This window comes from Aethina tumida, chromosome 6 (genome assembly GCF_024364675.1).
Source record: "Aethina tumida isolate Nest 87 chromosome 6, icAetTumi1.1, whole genome shotgun sequence".
Lineage (NCBI taxonomy): Eukaryota > Metazoa > Arthropoda > Insecta > Coleoptera > Nitidulidae > Aethina > Aethina tumida.
This window is the reverse complement of record NC_065440.1, coordinates 11,728,687-11,743,795: the sequence shown is the minus strand read 5'-3', so window position 1 is coordinate 11,743,795 and position 15,109 is coordinate 11,728,687. Positions and strand designations below refer to the sequence as shown.

Here is a 15,109-nt window from a genome sequence, read left to right as displayed (position 1 = left end):
GAAAGTATTTATATTTTACTTGGATAAGTAAGATCGGTCGCGAGATTTTCGGTCCCCTGTTGGTTTGAAGTCCCGACCCGGAGTCTTGGTCACAGTACCCATAAGCTCTACTTAGGCAGCCCCACGGCAGCAGTGGTTGGGTTTCGAATCGAGGGGTGCACTGATTATCTGTACGTTTAACGCAGTAACCATGAAATGAACTTATTTGTATAAGTGAAGTCATACAAATCATTTACATTGACAAATATTAATGAAAGCATTCAGAAGTAATTTTTTGGAAAGGGTTGATATTTCACTTGGATAATTAAAGTCGGGAGAAAGAGATAGTCGGTCACCTTTAAATTATTGAAAGTATTTATATTTTACTTGGATAAGTAAGATCGGTCGCGAGATTTTCGGTCCCCTGTTGGTTTGAAGTCCCGACCCGGAGTCTTGGTCACAGTACCCATAAGCTCTACATAGGCAGCCTCACGGCAGCAGTGGTTGGGCTTCGAATCGAGGGGTGCACTGATTATCTGAACGTTTAACGCAGTAACCATGAAATGAACTTATTTGGATAAGTAAAGTCATACAAATCATTTACATTGACAAATATTAATGAAAGCATTCAGAAGTAATTTTTTGGAAAGGGTTGATATTTCACTTGGATAAGTAAAGTCGGGAGAAAGAGATAGTCGGTCACCTTTAAATTATTGAAAGTATTTATATTTTACTTGGATAAGTAAGATCGGGCCCGAGATTTTCAGTCCCTTGTTGGTTTGAAGTCCCGACCCGGAGTCTTGGTCACAGTACCCATAAGCTCTACTTAGGCAGCCTCACGGCAGCAGTGGTTGGGTTTCGAATCGAGGGGTGCACTGATTATCTGTACGTTTAACGCAGTAACCATGAAATGAACTTATTTGCATAAGTAAAGTCATACAAATCATTTACATTGACAAATATTAATGAAAGCATTCAGAAGTAATTTTTTGGAAAGGGTTGATATTTCACTTGGATAAGTAAAGTCGGGAGAAAGAGATAGTCAGTCACCTTTAAATTATTGAAAGTATTTATATTTTACTTGGATAAGTAAGATCGGTCGCGAGATTTTCGGTCCCCTGTTGGTTTGAAGTCCCGACCCGGAGTCTTGGTCACAGTACCCATAAGCTCTACTTAGGCAGCCTCACGGCAGCAGTGGTTGGGATTCGATTCGAGGGGTGCACTGATTATCTGTACGTTTAACGCAGTAACCATGAAATGAACTTATTTGCATAAGTAAAGTCATACAAATCATTTACATTGACAAATATTAATGAAAGCATTCAGAAGTAATTTTTTGGAAAGGGTTGATATTTCACTTGGATAAGTAAAGTCGGGAGAAAGAGACAGTCGGTCACCTTTAAATAATTGAAAGTATTTATATTTTACTTGGATAATTAAGATCGGTCGCGAGATTTTCGGTCCCCTGTTGGTTTGAAGTCCCGACCCGGAGTCTTGGTCACAGTACCCATAAGCTCTAATTAGGCAGCCTCACGACAGCAGTGGTTGGGCTTCGAATCGAGGGGTGCACTGATTATCTGAACGTTTAACGCAGTAACCATGAAATGAACTTATTTGCATAAGTAAAGCCATACAAATTATTTACATTGACAAACATTAATAAAAGCATTCAGAAGTAATTTTTTGGAAAGGGTTGATATTTCACTTGGATAAGTAAAGTCGGGGGAAAGAGATAGTCGGTCACCTTTAAATTATTGAAAATATTTATATTTTACTTGGATAAGTAAGATCGGTCGCGAGATTTTCGGTCCCCTGTTTGTTTGAAGTCCTGACCCGGAGTCTTGGTCACAGTACCCATAAGCTGTACTTAGGCAGCCCCACGGCAGCAGTGGTTGGGTTTCGAATCGAGGGGTGCACTGATTATCTGTACGTTTAACGCAGTAACCATGAAATGAACTTATTTGTATAAGTGAAGTCATACAAATCATTTACATTGACAAATATTAATAAAAGCATTCAGAAGTAATTTTTTGGAAAGGGATGATATTTCACTTGGATAAGTAAAGTCGGGAGAAAGAGACAGTCGGTCACCTTTAAATAATTGAAAGTATTTATATTTTACTTGGATAATTAAGATCGGTCGCGAGATTTTCGGTCCCCTGTTGGTTTGAAGTCCCGACCCGGAGTCTTGGTCACAGTACCCATAAGCTCTAATTAGGCAGCCTCACGGCAGCAGTGGTTGGGTTTCGAATCGAGGGGTGCACTGATTATCTGAACGTTTAACGCAGTAACCATGAAATGAACTTATTTGCATAAGTAAAGCCATACAAATTATTTACATTGACAAACATTAATAAAAGCATTCAGAAGTAATTTTTTGGAAAGGGTTGATATTTCACTTGGATAAGTAAAGTCGGGGGAAAGAGATAGTCGGTCACCTTTAAATTATTGAAAATATTTATATTTTACTTGGATAAGTAAGATCGGTCGCGAGATTTTCGGTCCCCTGTTTGTTTGAAGTCCTGACCCGGAGTCTTGGTCACAGTACCCATAAGCTCTACTTAGGCAGCCTCACGGCAGCAGTGGTTGGGTTTCGAATCGAGGGGTGCACTGATTATCTGTACGTTTAACGCAGTAACCATGAAATGAACTTATTGGCATAAGTAAAGTCATACAAATCATTTACATTGACAAATATTAATAAAAGCATTCAGAAGTAATTTTTTGGAAAGGGTTGATATTTCACTTGGATAAGTAAAGTCGGGAGAAAGAGACAGTCGGTCACCTTTAAATAATTGAAAGTATTTATATTTTACTTGGATAATTAAGATCGGTCGCGAGATTTTCGGTCCCCTGTTGGTTTGAAGTCCCGACCCGGAGTCTTGGTCACAGTACCCATAAGCTCTAATTAGGCAGCCTCACGGCAGCAGTGGTTGGGCTTCGAATCGAGGGGTGCACTGATTATCTGAACGTTTAACGCAGTAACCATGAAATGAACTTATTTGGATAAGTAAAGTCATACAAATCATTTACATTGACAAATATTAATGAAAGCATTCAGAAGTAATTTTTTGGAAAGGGATGATATTTCACTTGGATAAGTAAAGTCGGGAGAAAGAGATAGTCGGTCACCTTTAAATTATTGAAAGTATTTATATTTTACTTGGATAAGTAAGATCGGTCGCGAGATTTTCGGTCCCCTGTTGGTTTGAAGTCCCGACCCGGAGTCTTGGTCACAGTACCCATAAGCTCTACTTAGGCAGCCTCACGGTAGCAGTGGTTGGGTTTCGAATCGAGGGGTGCACTGATTATCTGTACGTTTAACACAGTAACCATGAAATGAACTTATTTGTATAAGTGAAGTCATACAAATTATTTACATTGACAGATATTAATGAAAGCATTGAGAAGTAATTTTTTGTAAAGGGTTGATATTTCACTTGGATAAGTAAAGTCGGGAGAAAGAGATAGTCGGTCACCTTTAAATTATTGAAAGTATTTATATTTTACTTGGATAAGTAAGATCGGTCGCGAGATTTTCGGTCCCCTGTTGGTTTGAAGTCCCGACCCGGAGTCTTGGTCACAGTACCCATAAGCTCTATTTAGGCAGCCTCGCGGCAGCAGTGGTTGGGTTTCGAATCGAGGGGTGCACTGATTATCTGTACGTTTAACGAAGTAATCATGAAATTAACTCTGATGATGGATACAGTTATTTGTTAATTCTTTGGTGTTAAGTAAAGAACAGTAAATAACACAAGTAGAGTTTAAAGTCCATGAAAGTATTAAAACTTTGTCTTTCAAAGATACTTAAGCAACAAATACAAATCAAAGTGTTCCTTCTTTAACTAAAACATTTAGGGAAGATTTTTATTTATTTCCTCATCGATTCGACGGATAAAAGTGCTAAGGACAACAGTGATATAGTGTTATCTCCAACGTGGACATTGATGAACAAATCTTGAACTGTGATGACTCAACCAACCAATGGAGAGACGATAAGGCAACAGGGAAAGGGCATTAAAGGTAACAAATTGAATTACCAATTAAACAATAATATTAATTGAACGTTTTTGATTAATTTCAGGTAGGTCCAGAACGAGACTAGTTAACTGGGCAACTGGCAACGCAAAGTAAGTTTTTAAACATGTTATTTCCAGTTCTTTTTTCGTCGTTGTTGTCGGTTTATCATTGCGTCCATCAATTATTTTACTAAATATTTGCAGAAGACAACTAATTGTTATTTGCTCCATTACATTTTATTTATTACTTTCACAGAAGGAAAGTTTTCGTAAAGCTTTTATTGTTTTATGTGTTCTTTGAGTTATGTACTCAGACATTCTCTTTCAGCTTACATAAATATTGAAAACTTTGTTTTATTTCCTATCCCCCCTATTTATTCTTTTTTCACTAAATTACAGATTTATTTTGATTAATTAATAAGAATTTTTCATCTTAAGTGTCATAAAATGTTTGTTTCTTATGTCTTTTAGATAATCTAATCAGATATTCTCTTTCAGCTTAGATACATAAAATAAAATTTGTTATTTTCTATCGTCTATTTATCCCTTTTCCACTAAATTACAAATTTATATTTAGCAATTAATTAAACTTTTATATCTTGTGTGTCGTAAATTGTGTTTCTTATGTTTTTCAGCAAAAAGAAATAAAAGTAAATTTTGTTTTATTACCAAAAAATTAAACTGATTGATTAATTTTGTATTTATTATATGTTATAAAGTTGATATTTTTGTATATTTTTTATTGTAATAAAAGTGTAATCTTATGTCATTTATTGTATTATGTTATTATGTCAAATATCCAAATGTACTTATTTATAAATAAAGTTATAAATAAATACATTTATTTATTTATTTATTATAGGTATTCTCATAAAACTAAATGTATATGCTGATAAATTGAAACTTAGTATAGTGCTGCAGTTACTCAGCTACGATGGGCTTTCTAGTTCATTTGGAAACATTTATTAATTTTATTATTTCAAAGGTGACAATTTTGAAAAAGTTGTCGCCGTAAATGCAGCGACAAGTTACCCCACTAACCAAAATTAAACCGTATTTTAAATGTAAAGCTTGTCATAGGATTTTCAGAGTTGTACAGAATTGCAGTTTTGAATTGTGTCCTATCTGATGACGCACGAAATGCAGAAACAAGTATTTATTTATTTTTTAATTTATCAGAATACAAAGGTAGCATTAATTTTATTCTGACACTGAAAAACTGGTTTCTAGGCACCCCAAAGATGATCTTTTAATTTTACACCTTTAAATTACAATAAATTGTTCAATTTATACATTGTATAATTATTTTCTTCATTTTTCAATATTTGTATCATTTCTTTGATATTTTTTGTACTCAAGTGTATTTAAATTAAAATCAATTGAATATATACAGTAATATAAGTATTGTAATATACAAGTATATACTTTTCTAACAACTTTCTTTGGCATTGTTCAATATATACATTGTATTTTAATATTTAATTATTTATTTTTGTGTAATTCTTCATTTTTCAAAAGTTGTATCATATCTTGGATATTTTTCTATTCAAGAATTTATTTGTTATTGCTAAATGTAAATGTATATAAATTAAAATCAATTGTATATATACATAGTATTGTTATATTCAATTATAATTTCACATTAAAAATTTCATCGTTCCTTTGGTATTTTTAAATATTTGAAACTTTGTATAACTTTTATCAAATTTAAACATTATTTATCTAATTTTATCAGTTATATACTACTTTAAATTACAATAAACTGTTCAATATACACATTGTATTTTAATGTATAATCATTTATTTTTGTAAATTCTTCATTTTTCAAAATTTGTATCATTTCTATCATATTTTTTTCTTTTCAAAAATTTATTTGTTATTACTAAATATAAATGTATAAATTAAAATCAATTGTATATATATATATATATATATATATATATATATATATATATATATAAAGTATTGTACCTACTTCACATTTAAAAATTTAATCGTTTCTTTGATATTTTTAAATATTTAAAACTTTGTATAACATTTATCAAATTTAAACATCATTTATTTAATTTTATCAGTTATAAACATCTTTAAATTACAATAAATTATTCAATGTATATATTGTATTTTAATGTATAATTATTTATCTTTATAAATTTTTTATTTTTCAAAATTTGTATCATTTCTTTGATATTTTCGTACTCAAGAATTTATTTGTTGTTACTAAATTTATTTAAATTAAAATCAATTGTAATATACAATTATATATTTTTGTATAACCACTTCATACTTAAAAATTTAATCGTTTCTTGGGTATTTTTAAATATTTAAAACTTTATATAACTTTTATCAAATTTAAACATCATTTATTTAATTTTATCAGTTATAAACATCTTTAAATTACAATAAATTGTTCAATATATACATTGTTTTTTAATGTATAATTATTTATTTTTATAAATTCTTTATTTTTATAAATTTATATCATTTCTTTGATATTTTTCGTACTCAAGAATGTATTCGTTATTACTAAATATAAATGTATTTAAATTAAAATCAATTTAATATATACAATGTATTGTAATATACAATTATATATTTTTTTAACTACTTCATATTTAAAATTTAATTGTTTTTTTTTTGGTATTTTTAAATATTTAAAACTTTTATCAAATTTAAACATCATTTAACTAATTTTATCAATTATAAATATCTTTAAATTACAATAAATTGTTCAATATATACATTGTTTTTTAATGTATAATTATTTATTTTTATAAATTCTTTATTTTTAAAAATTTATATCATTTCTTTGATATTTTTCGTACTCAAGAATGTATTCGTTATTACTAAATATAAATGTATTTAAATTAAAATCAATTTAATATATACAATGTATTGTAATATACAATTATATATTTTTTTAACTACTTCATATTTAAAATTTAATTGTTTTTTTTTTTGGTATTTTTAAATATTTAAAACTTTTATCAAATTTAAACATCATTTAACTAATTTTATCAATTATAAATATCTTTAAATTACAATAAATTGTTCAATATATACATTGTATTTTAATGTATAATTATTCATTTTTCAAATTTTGTATCATTTCTTTGATATTTTTTTATCCAAGAATATACTAAATATAACGTATTTATATTTAAATCTAAATCATTTGTATATATAAAAAGTATTATAATATACAATTATTTATTTTTTTAATTATTCTACATTTAAAAAATTAAAAGTTTTTTTTGGTATTTTTAGTATTTAAAATTCTGTATAACTTTTATAAAATGTAAACATCATTTATCCAATTTTATACACATCTTTAAACTACAATCAATTGTATATACATTATATTATATACATATATTGATGTAATGTATAATTTAATATTTTCAAGACTTTTCTTTAGTATTCTTAGTAAACAAACAATTATTTTATTTTTATCAAATATAATCACCCTTAAATAAAACTCAATTACCTACACACATGTATTGTATTATTTATACATAATGTATAATAATTTAGTTTGAGCATATTTATTTATTGTGTTTCGTATTATACAATATATAATATTGTTTCTTTTACATACATTATTAACATTAATTATTATTCATATCAGCGACCTATCCAAGTATTATTCTTGTCGCTTTCAAACCTAATTTATTCAGATTCTGCACAAGTAACCATCTGTTTATTATGTCTTGTTTATTCTAAATATACTCCACACTTGTCCATTTGTTTTTGGCCCCCGCTCATATTCGCAACATGTACGACATCACGTAATCTCACTTTAATTTTTTAAGCATACGTGCGACGCAAAATGTTAAAATATTAAAATCGCACCTTCCACTTCTTCGCACACTTTCTTCTGGTTGCGTACAGTCCAAGGTCGACTATTAATAGACAGATATCCTCCTTCGCATTCACATGTTTTCGAACGTTTGTTGTTTTGTAACAAAACGTTTGATTAAAACCGTTTTTTATTGAAACAGACGATAAACGAGACGAGGAAAATGCAGGCGGATGGGTCAACGTATTTTACTTTGAAACTGGCACACGATAATACAATAATTAAGTGGCAACACGCACAAATGTTGCGGAATCTTATTGAATTGGAATATGATTGTTTCCATGCTGAGTTATTTGTTATTTGTTTTGGTTGATGTTTGTAAATAAATACAACGGTGGACATTATTAAATGTTAAATATTTTAGACGATTTACTTTTACATAAGTTTTCAATTGAATTTCAGGACTGAAGATGAAATTGATAAGGATAATATCAAAGATGTAGAAGTTCCTGAAGACATGACTGAAAAATTCATTCAGCAGGACAATGAATTTATTACTGCAACTGAATAACTGTTTTTTATAATTAGAAAATATTGTTATATATAATTGTCATTGTACTTTTATTATAACTGAAATAAAACAGAAAACTACTCTCAATATATGAATAAAACTTCCAACAACAAAGGGCAGAAGACCCTGACATCAGGTAAATAACTTTCAGACTGTGTGTGACTGTGTTAAATTAAATTTACAATTCTTATAATGACAGGTGCTCCTTGTTAGAGGCCATAACTCAACTCTGCACAAAAAGGAGCAACAGACAACAAATCAGGGACAAAAATACTCATGTAATACTTAGGGAATTGCACAAATGGGAGAAGGACAGGAAGGTCCTTTTGGCGTGCGAAAATCTCGTCGATATACTCATAAGGTAAATCAGTTTTTATTGTTTTACTTTATATATAAGTTTTTAATTGAATTTCAGGACTGAAGATGAAATTGATAAGGATAATATCAAAGATGTAGAAGTTCCTGAAGACATGACTGAAAAATTCATTCAGCAGGACAATGAATTTATTACTGCAACTGAATAACTGTTTTTTATAATTAGAAAATATTGTTATATATAATTGTCATTGTACTTTTATTATAACTGAAATAAATTTATTCTTAGTATATTAAAACACAGACAGAAAACTACTCTCAATTTATGAATAAAACTTCCAACAACATAAGAAAGAAGACCCTGACATCAGGTAAATAACTTTCAGACTGTGTGTGACTGTGTTAAATTAAATTTACAATTCTTATAATGACAGGTGCTCCTTGTTAGAGGCCATAACTCAACTCTGCACAAAAAGGAGCAACAGACAACAAATCAGGGACAAAAATGTGAAAATCTCGTCGATATACTCATAAGGTAAATCAGTTTTTATTGTTTTACTTTATATATAAGTTTTTAATTGAATTTCAGGACTGAAGATGAGATTGATAAGAATAATATCAAAGATGTAGAAGTTCCTGAAGACATGACTGAAAAATTCATTCAGCAGGACAATGAATTTATTACTGCAACTGAATAACTGTTTTTTATAATTAGAAAATATTGTTATATATAATTATCATTGTACTTTTATTATAACTGAAATAAATTTATTCTTAGTTTATTAAAACACAGACAGAAAACTACTCTCAATTTATGAATAAAACTTCCAACAACAAAAGGAAGAAGACCCTGACATCAGGTAAATAACTTTCAAACTGTGTGTGACTGTGTTCAATTAAATTTACAATTCTTATAATGACAGGTGCTCCTTGTTAGAGGCCATAACTCAACTCTGCACAAAAAGGAGCAACAGACAACAAATCAGGGACAAAAATACTTATGTAATACTTAGGGAATTGCACAAATGGGAGAAGGACAGGAAGGTCCTTTTGGAGTGCGAAAATCTCGTCGATATACTCATAAGGTAAATCAGTTTTTATTGTTTTACTTTATATATAAGTTTTTAATTGAATTTCAGGACTGAAGATGAAATTGATAAGAATAATATCAAAGATGTAGAAGTTCCTGAAGACATGACTGAAAAATTCATTCAGCAGGACAATGAATTTATTACTGCAACTGAATAACTGTTTTTTATAATTAGAAAATATTGTTATATATAATTATCATTGTACTTTTATTATAACTGAAATAAATTTATTCTTATTATATTAAAACACAGACAGAAAACTACTCTCAATTTATGAATAAAACTTCCAACAACAAAAGGAAGAAGACCCTGACATCAGGTAAATAACTTTCAGACTGTGTGTGACTGTGTTAAATTAAATTTACAATTCTTATAATGACCGGTGCTCCTTGTTAGAGGCCATAACTCAACTCTGCACAAAAAGGAGCAACAGACAACAAATCAGGGGCAAAAATACTTATGTAATACTTAGGGAATTGCACAAATGGGAGAAGGACAGGAAGGTCCTTTTGGAGTGCGAAAATCTCGTCGATATATTCATAAGGTAAATCAGTTTTTATTGTTTTACTTTATATATAAGTTTTTAATTGAATTTCAGGACTGAAGATGAAATTGATAAGAATAATATCAAAGATGTAGAAGTTTCTGAAGACATGTCTGAAAAATTCATTCAGCAGGACAATGAATTTATTACTGCAAGTGAATAACTGTTTTTTATAATTAGAAAATATTGTTATATATAATTATCATTGTACTTTTATTATAACTGAAATAAATTTATTCTTATTATATTAAAACACAGACAGAAAACTACTCTCAATTTATGAATAAAACTTCCAACAACAAAAGGAAGAAGACCCTGACATCAGGTAAATAACTTTCAGACTGTGTATGACTGTGTTAAATTAAATTTACAATTCTTATAATGACCGGTGCTCCTTGTTAGAGGCCATAACTCAACTCTGCACAAAAAGGAGCAACAGACAACAAATCAGGGACAAAAATACTTATGTAATACTTAGGGAATTGCACAAATGGGAGAAGGACAGGAAGGTCCTTTTGGAGTGCGAAAATCTCGTCGATATATTCATAAGGTAAATCAGTTTTTATTGTTTTACTTTATATATAAGTTTTTAATTGAATTTCAGGACTGAAGATGAAATTGATAAGAATAATATCAAAGATGTAGAAGTTTCTGAAGACATGTCTGAAAAATTCATTCAGCAGGACAATGAATTTATTACTGCAACTGAATAACTGTTTTTTATAATTAGAAAATATTGTTATATATAATTATCATTGTACTTTTATTATAACTGAAATAAATTTATTCTTAGTTTATTAAAACACAGACAGAAAACTACTCTCAATTTATGAATAAAACTTCCAACAACAAAAGGAAGAAGACCCTGACATCAGGTAAATAACTTTCAAACTGTGTGTGACTGTGTTCAATTAAATTTACAATTCTTATAATGACAGGTGCTCCTTGTTAGAGGCCATAACTCAACTCTGCACAAAAAGGAGCAACAGACAACAAATCAGGGACAAAAATACTCATGTAATACTTAGGGAATTGCACAAATGGGAGAAGGACAGGAAGGTCCTTTTGGCGTGCGAAAATCTCGTCGATATACTCATAAGGTAAATCAGTTTTTATTGTTTTACTTTATATATAAGTTTTTAATTGAATTTCAGGACTGAAGATGAAATTGATAAGGATAATATCAAAGATGTAGAAGTTCCTGAAGACATGACTGAAAAATTCATTCAGCAGGACAATGAATTTATTACTGCAACTGAATAACTGTTTTTTATAATTAGAAAATATTGTTATATATAATTGTCATTGTACTTTTATTATAACTGAAATAAATTTATTCTTAGTATATTAAAACACAGACAGAAAACTACTCTCAATTTATGAATAAAACTTCCAACAACATAAGAAAGAAGACCCTGACATCAGGTAAATAACTTTCAGACTGTGTGTGACTGTGTTAAATTAAATTTACAATTCTTATAATGACAGGTGCTCCTTGTTAGAGGCCATAACTCAACTCTGCACAAAAAGGAGCAACAGACAACAAATCAGGGACAAAAATGTGAAAATCTCGTCGATATACTCATAAGGTAAATCAGTTTTTATTGTTTTACTTTATATATAAGTTTTTAATTGAATTTCAGGACTGAAGATGAGATTGATAAGAATAATATCAAAGATGTAGAAGTTCCTGAAGACATGACTGAAAAATTCATTCAGCAGGACAATGAATTTATTACTGCAACTGAATAACTGTTTTTTATAATTAGAAAATATTGTTATATATAATTATCATTGTACTTTTATTATAACTGAAATAAATTTATTCTTAGTTTATTAAAACACAGACAGAAAACTACTCTCAATTTATGAATAAAACTTCCAACAACAAAAGGAAGAAGACCCTGACATCAGGTAAATAACTTTCAAACTGTGTGTGACTGTGTTCAATTAAATTTACAATTCTTATAATGACAGGTGCTCCTTGTTAGAGGCCATAACTCAACTCTGCACAAAAAGGAGCAACAGACAACAAATCAGGGACAAAAATACTTATGTAATACTTAGGGAATTGCACAAATGGGAGAAGGACAGGAAGGTCCTTTTGGAGTGCGAAAATCTCGTCGATATACTCATAAGGTAAATCAGTTTTTATTGTTTTACTTTATATATAAGTTTTTAATTGAATTTCAGGACTGAAGATGAAATTGATAAGAATAATATCAAAGATGTAGAAGTTCCTGAAGACATGACTGAAAAATTCATTCAGCAGGACAATGAATTTATTACTGCAACTGAATAACTGTTTTTTATAATTAGAAAATATTGTTATATATAATTATCATTGTACTTTTATTATAACTGAAATAAATTTATTCTTATTATATTAAAACACAGACAGAAAACTACTCTCAATTTATGAATAAAACTTCCAACAACAAAAGGAAGAAGACCCTGACATCAGGTAAATAACTTTCAGACTGTGTGTGACTGTGTTAAATTAAATTTACAATTCTTATAATGACCGGTGCTCCTTGTTAGAGGCCATAACTCAACTCTGCACAAAAAGGAGCAACAGACAACAAATCAGGGGCAAAAATACTTATGTAATACTTAGGGAATTGCACAAATGGGAGAAGGACAGGAAGGTCCTTTTGGAGTGCGAAAATCTCGTCGATATATTCATAAGGTAAATCAGTTTTTATTGTTTTACTTTATATATAAGTTTTTAATTGAATTTCAGGACTGAAGATGAAATTGATAAGAATAATATCAAAGATGTAGAAGTTTCTGAAGACATGTCTGAAAAATTCATTCAGCAGGACAATGAATTTATTACTGCAAGTGAATAACTGTTTTTTATAATTAGAAAATATTGTTATATATAATTATCATTGTACTTTTATTATAACTGAAATAAATTTATTCTTATTATATTAAAACACAGACAGAAAACTACTCTCAATTTATGAATAAAACTTCCAACAACAAAAGGAAGAAGACCCTGACATCAGGTAAATAACTTTCAGACTGTGTATGACTGTGTTAAATTAAATTTACAATTCTTATAATGACCGGTGCTCCTTGTTAGAGGCCATAACTCAACTCTGCACAAAAAGGAGCAACAGACAACAAATCAGGGACAAAAATACTTATGTAATACTTAGGGAATTGCACAAATGGGAGAAGGACAGGAAGGTCCTTTTGGAGTGCGAAAATCTCGTCGATATATTCATAAGGTAAATCAGTTTTTATTGTTTTACTTTATATATAAGTTTTTAATTGAATTTCAGGACTGAAGATGAAATTGATAAGAATAATATCAAAGATGTAGAAGTTTCTGAAGACATGTCTGAAAAATTCATTCAGCAGGACAATGAATTTATTACTGCAACTGAATAACTGTTTTTTATAATTAGAAAATATTGTTATATATAATTATCATTGTACTTTTATTATAACTGAAATAAATTTATTCTTAGTTTATTAAAACACAGACAGAAAACTACTCTCAATTTATGAATAAAACTTCCAACAACAAAAGGAAGAAGACCCTGACATCAGGTAAATAACTTTCAAACTGTGTGTGACTGTGTTCAATTAAATTTACAATTCTTATAATGACAGGTGCTCCTTGTTAGAGGCCATAACTCAACTCTGCACAAAAAGGAGCAACAGACAACAAATCAGGGACAAAAATACTCATGTAATACTTAGGGAATTGCACAAATGGGAGAAGGACAGGAAGGTCCTTTTGGCGTGCGAAAATCTCGTCGATATACTCATAAGGTAAATCAGTTTTTATTGTTTTACTTTATATATAAGTTTTTAATTGAATTTCAGGACTGAAGATGAAATTGATAAGGATAATATCAAAGATGTAGAAGTTCCTGAAGACATGACTGAAAAATTCATTCAGCAGGACAATGAATTTATTACTGCAACTGAATAACTGTTTTTTATAATTAGAAAATATTGTTATATATAATTGTCATTGTACTTTTATTATAACTGAAATAAATTTATTCTTAGTATATTAAAACACAGACAGAAAACTACTCTCAATTTATGAATAAAACTTCCAACAACATAAGAAAGAAGACCCTGACATCAGGTAAATAACTTTCAGACTGTGTGTGACTGTGTTAAATTAAATTTACAATTCTTATAATGACAGGTGCTCCTTGTTAGAGGCCATAACTCAACTCTGCACAAAAAGGAGCAACAGACAACAAATCAGGGACAAAAATGTGAAAATCTCGTCGATATACTCATAAGGTAAATCAGTTTTTATTGTTTTACTTTATATATAAGTTTTTAATTGAATTTCAGGACTGAAGATGAGATTGATAAGAATAATATCAAAGATGTAGAAGTTCCTGAAGACATGACTGAAAAATTCATTCAGCAGGACAATGAATTTATTACTGCAACTGAATAACTGTTTTTTATAATTAGAAAATATTGTTATATATAATTATCATTGTACTTTTATTATAACTGAAATAAATTTATTCTTATTATATTAAAACACAGACAGAAAACTACTCTCAATTTATGAAAAAAACTTCCAACAACAAAAGGAAGAAGACCCTGACATCAGGTAAATAACTTTCAGACTGTGTGTGACTGTGTTAAATTAAATTTACAATTCTTATAATGACCGGTGCTCCTTGTTAGAGGCCATAACTCAACTCTGCACAAAAAGGAGCAACAGACAACAAATCAGGGACAAAAATACTTATGTAATACTTAGGGAATTGCACAAATGGGAGAAGGACAGGAAGGTCC

General features: G+C 29.4%; 1 protein-coding gene across 1 annotated transcript; it reads left to right on the top strand.

The window, feature by feature from the left end:
- Positions 1–10,047: 10,047 nt before the first annotated feature.
- LOC126265997 (uncharacterized) lies at positions 10,048–12,721 on the top strand. The gene is made up of 10 exons (XM_049969117.1): positions 10,048–10,093; positions 10,171–10,318; positions 10,373–10,473; positions 10,721–10,868; positions 10,923–10,979; positions 11,257–11,418; positions 11,473–11,569; positions 11,807–11,907; positions 12,296–12,457; positions 12,512–12,721. The coding sequence occupies exons 1-10, from the start codon at positions 10,048–10,050 to the stop codon at positions 12,618–12,620; spliced, it is 1,131 nt and encodes a 376-aa protein (XP_049825074.1). The 3' UTR covers positions 12,621–12,721.
- Positions 12,722–15,109: the final 2,388 nt, after the last annotated feature.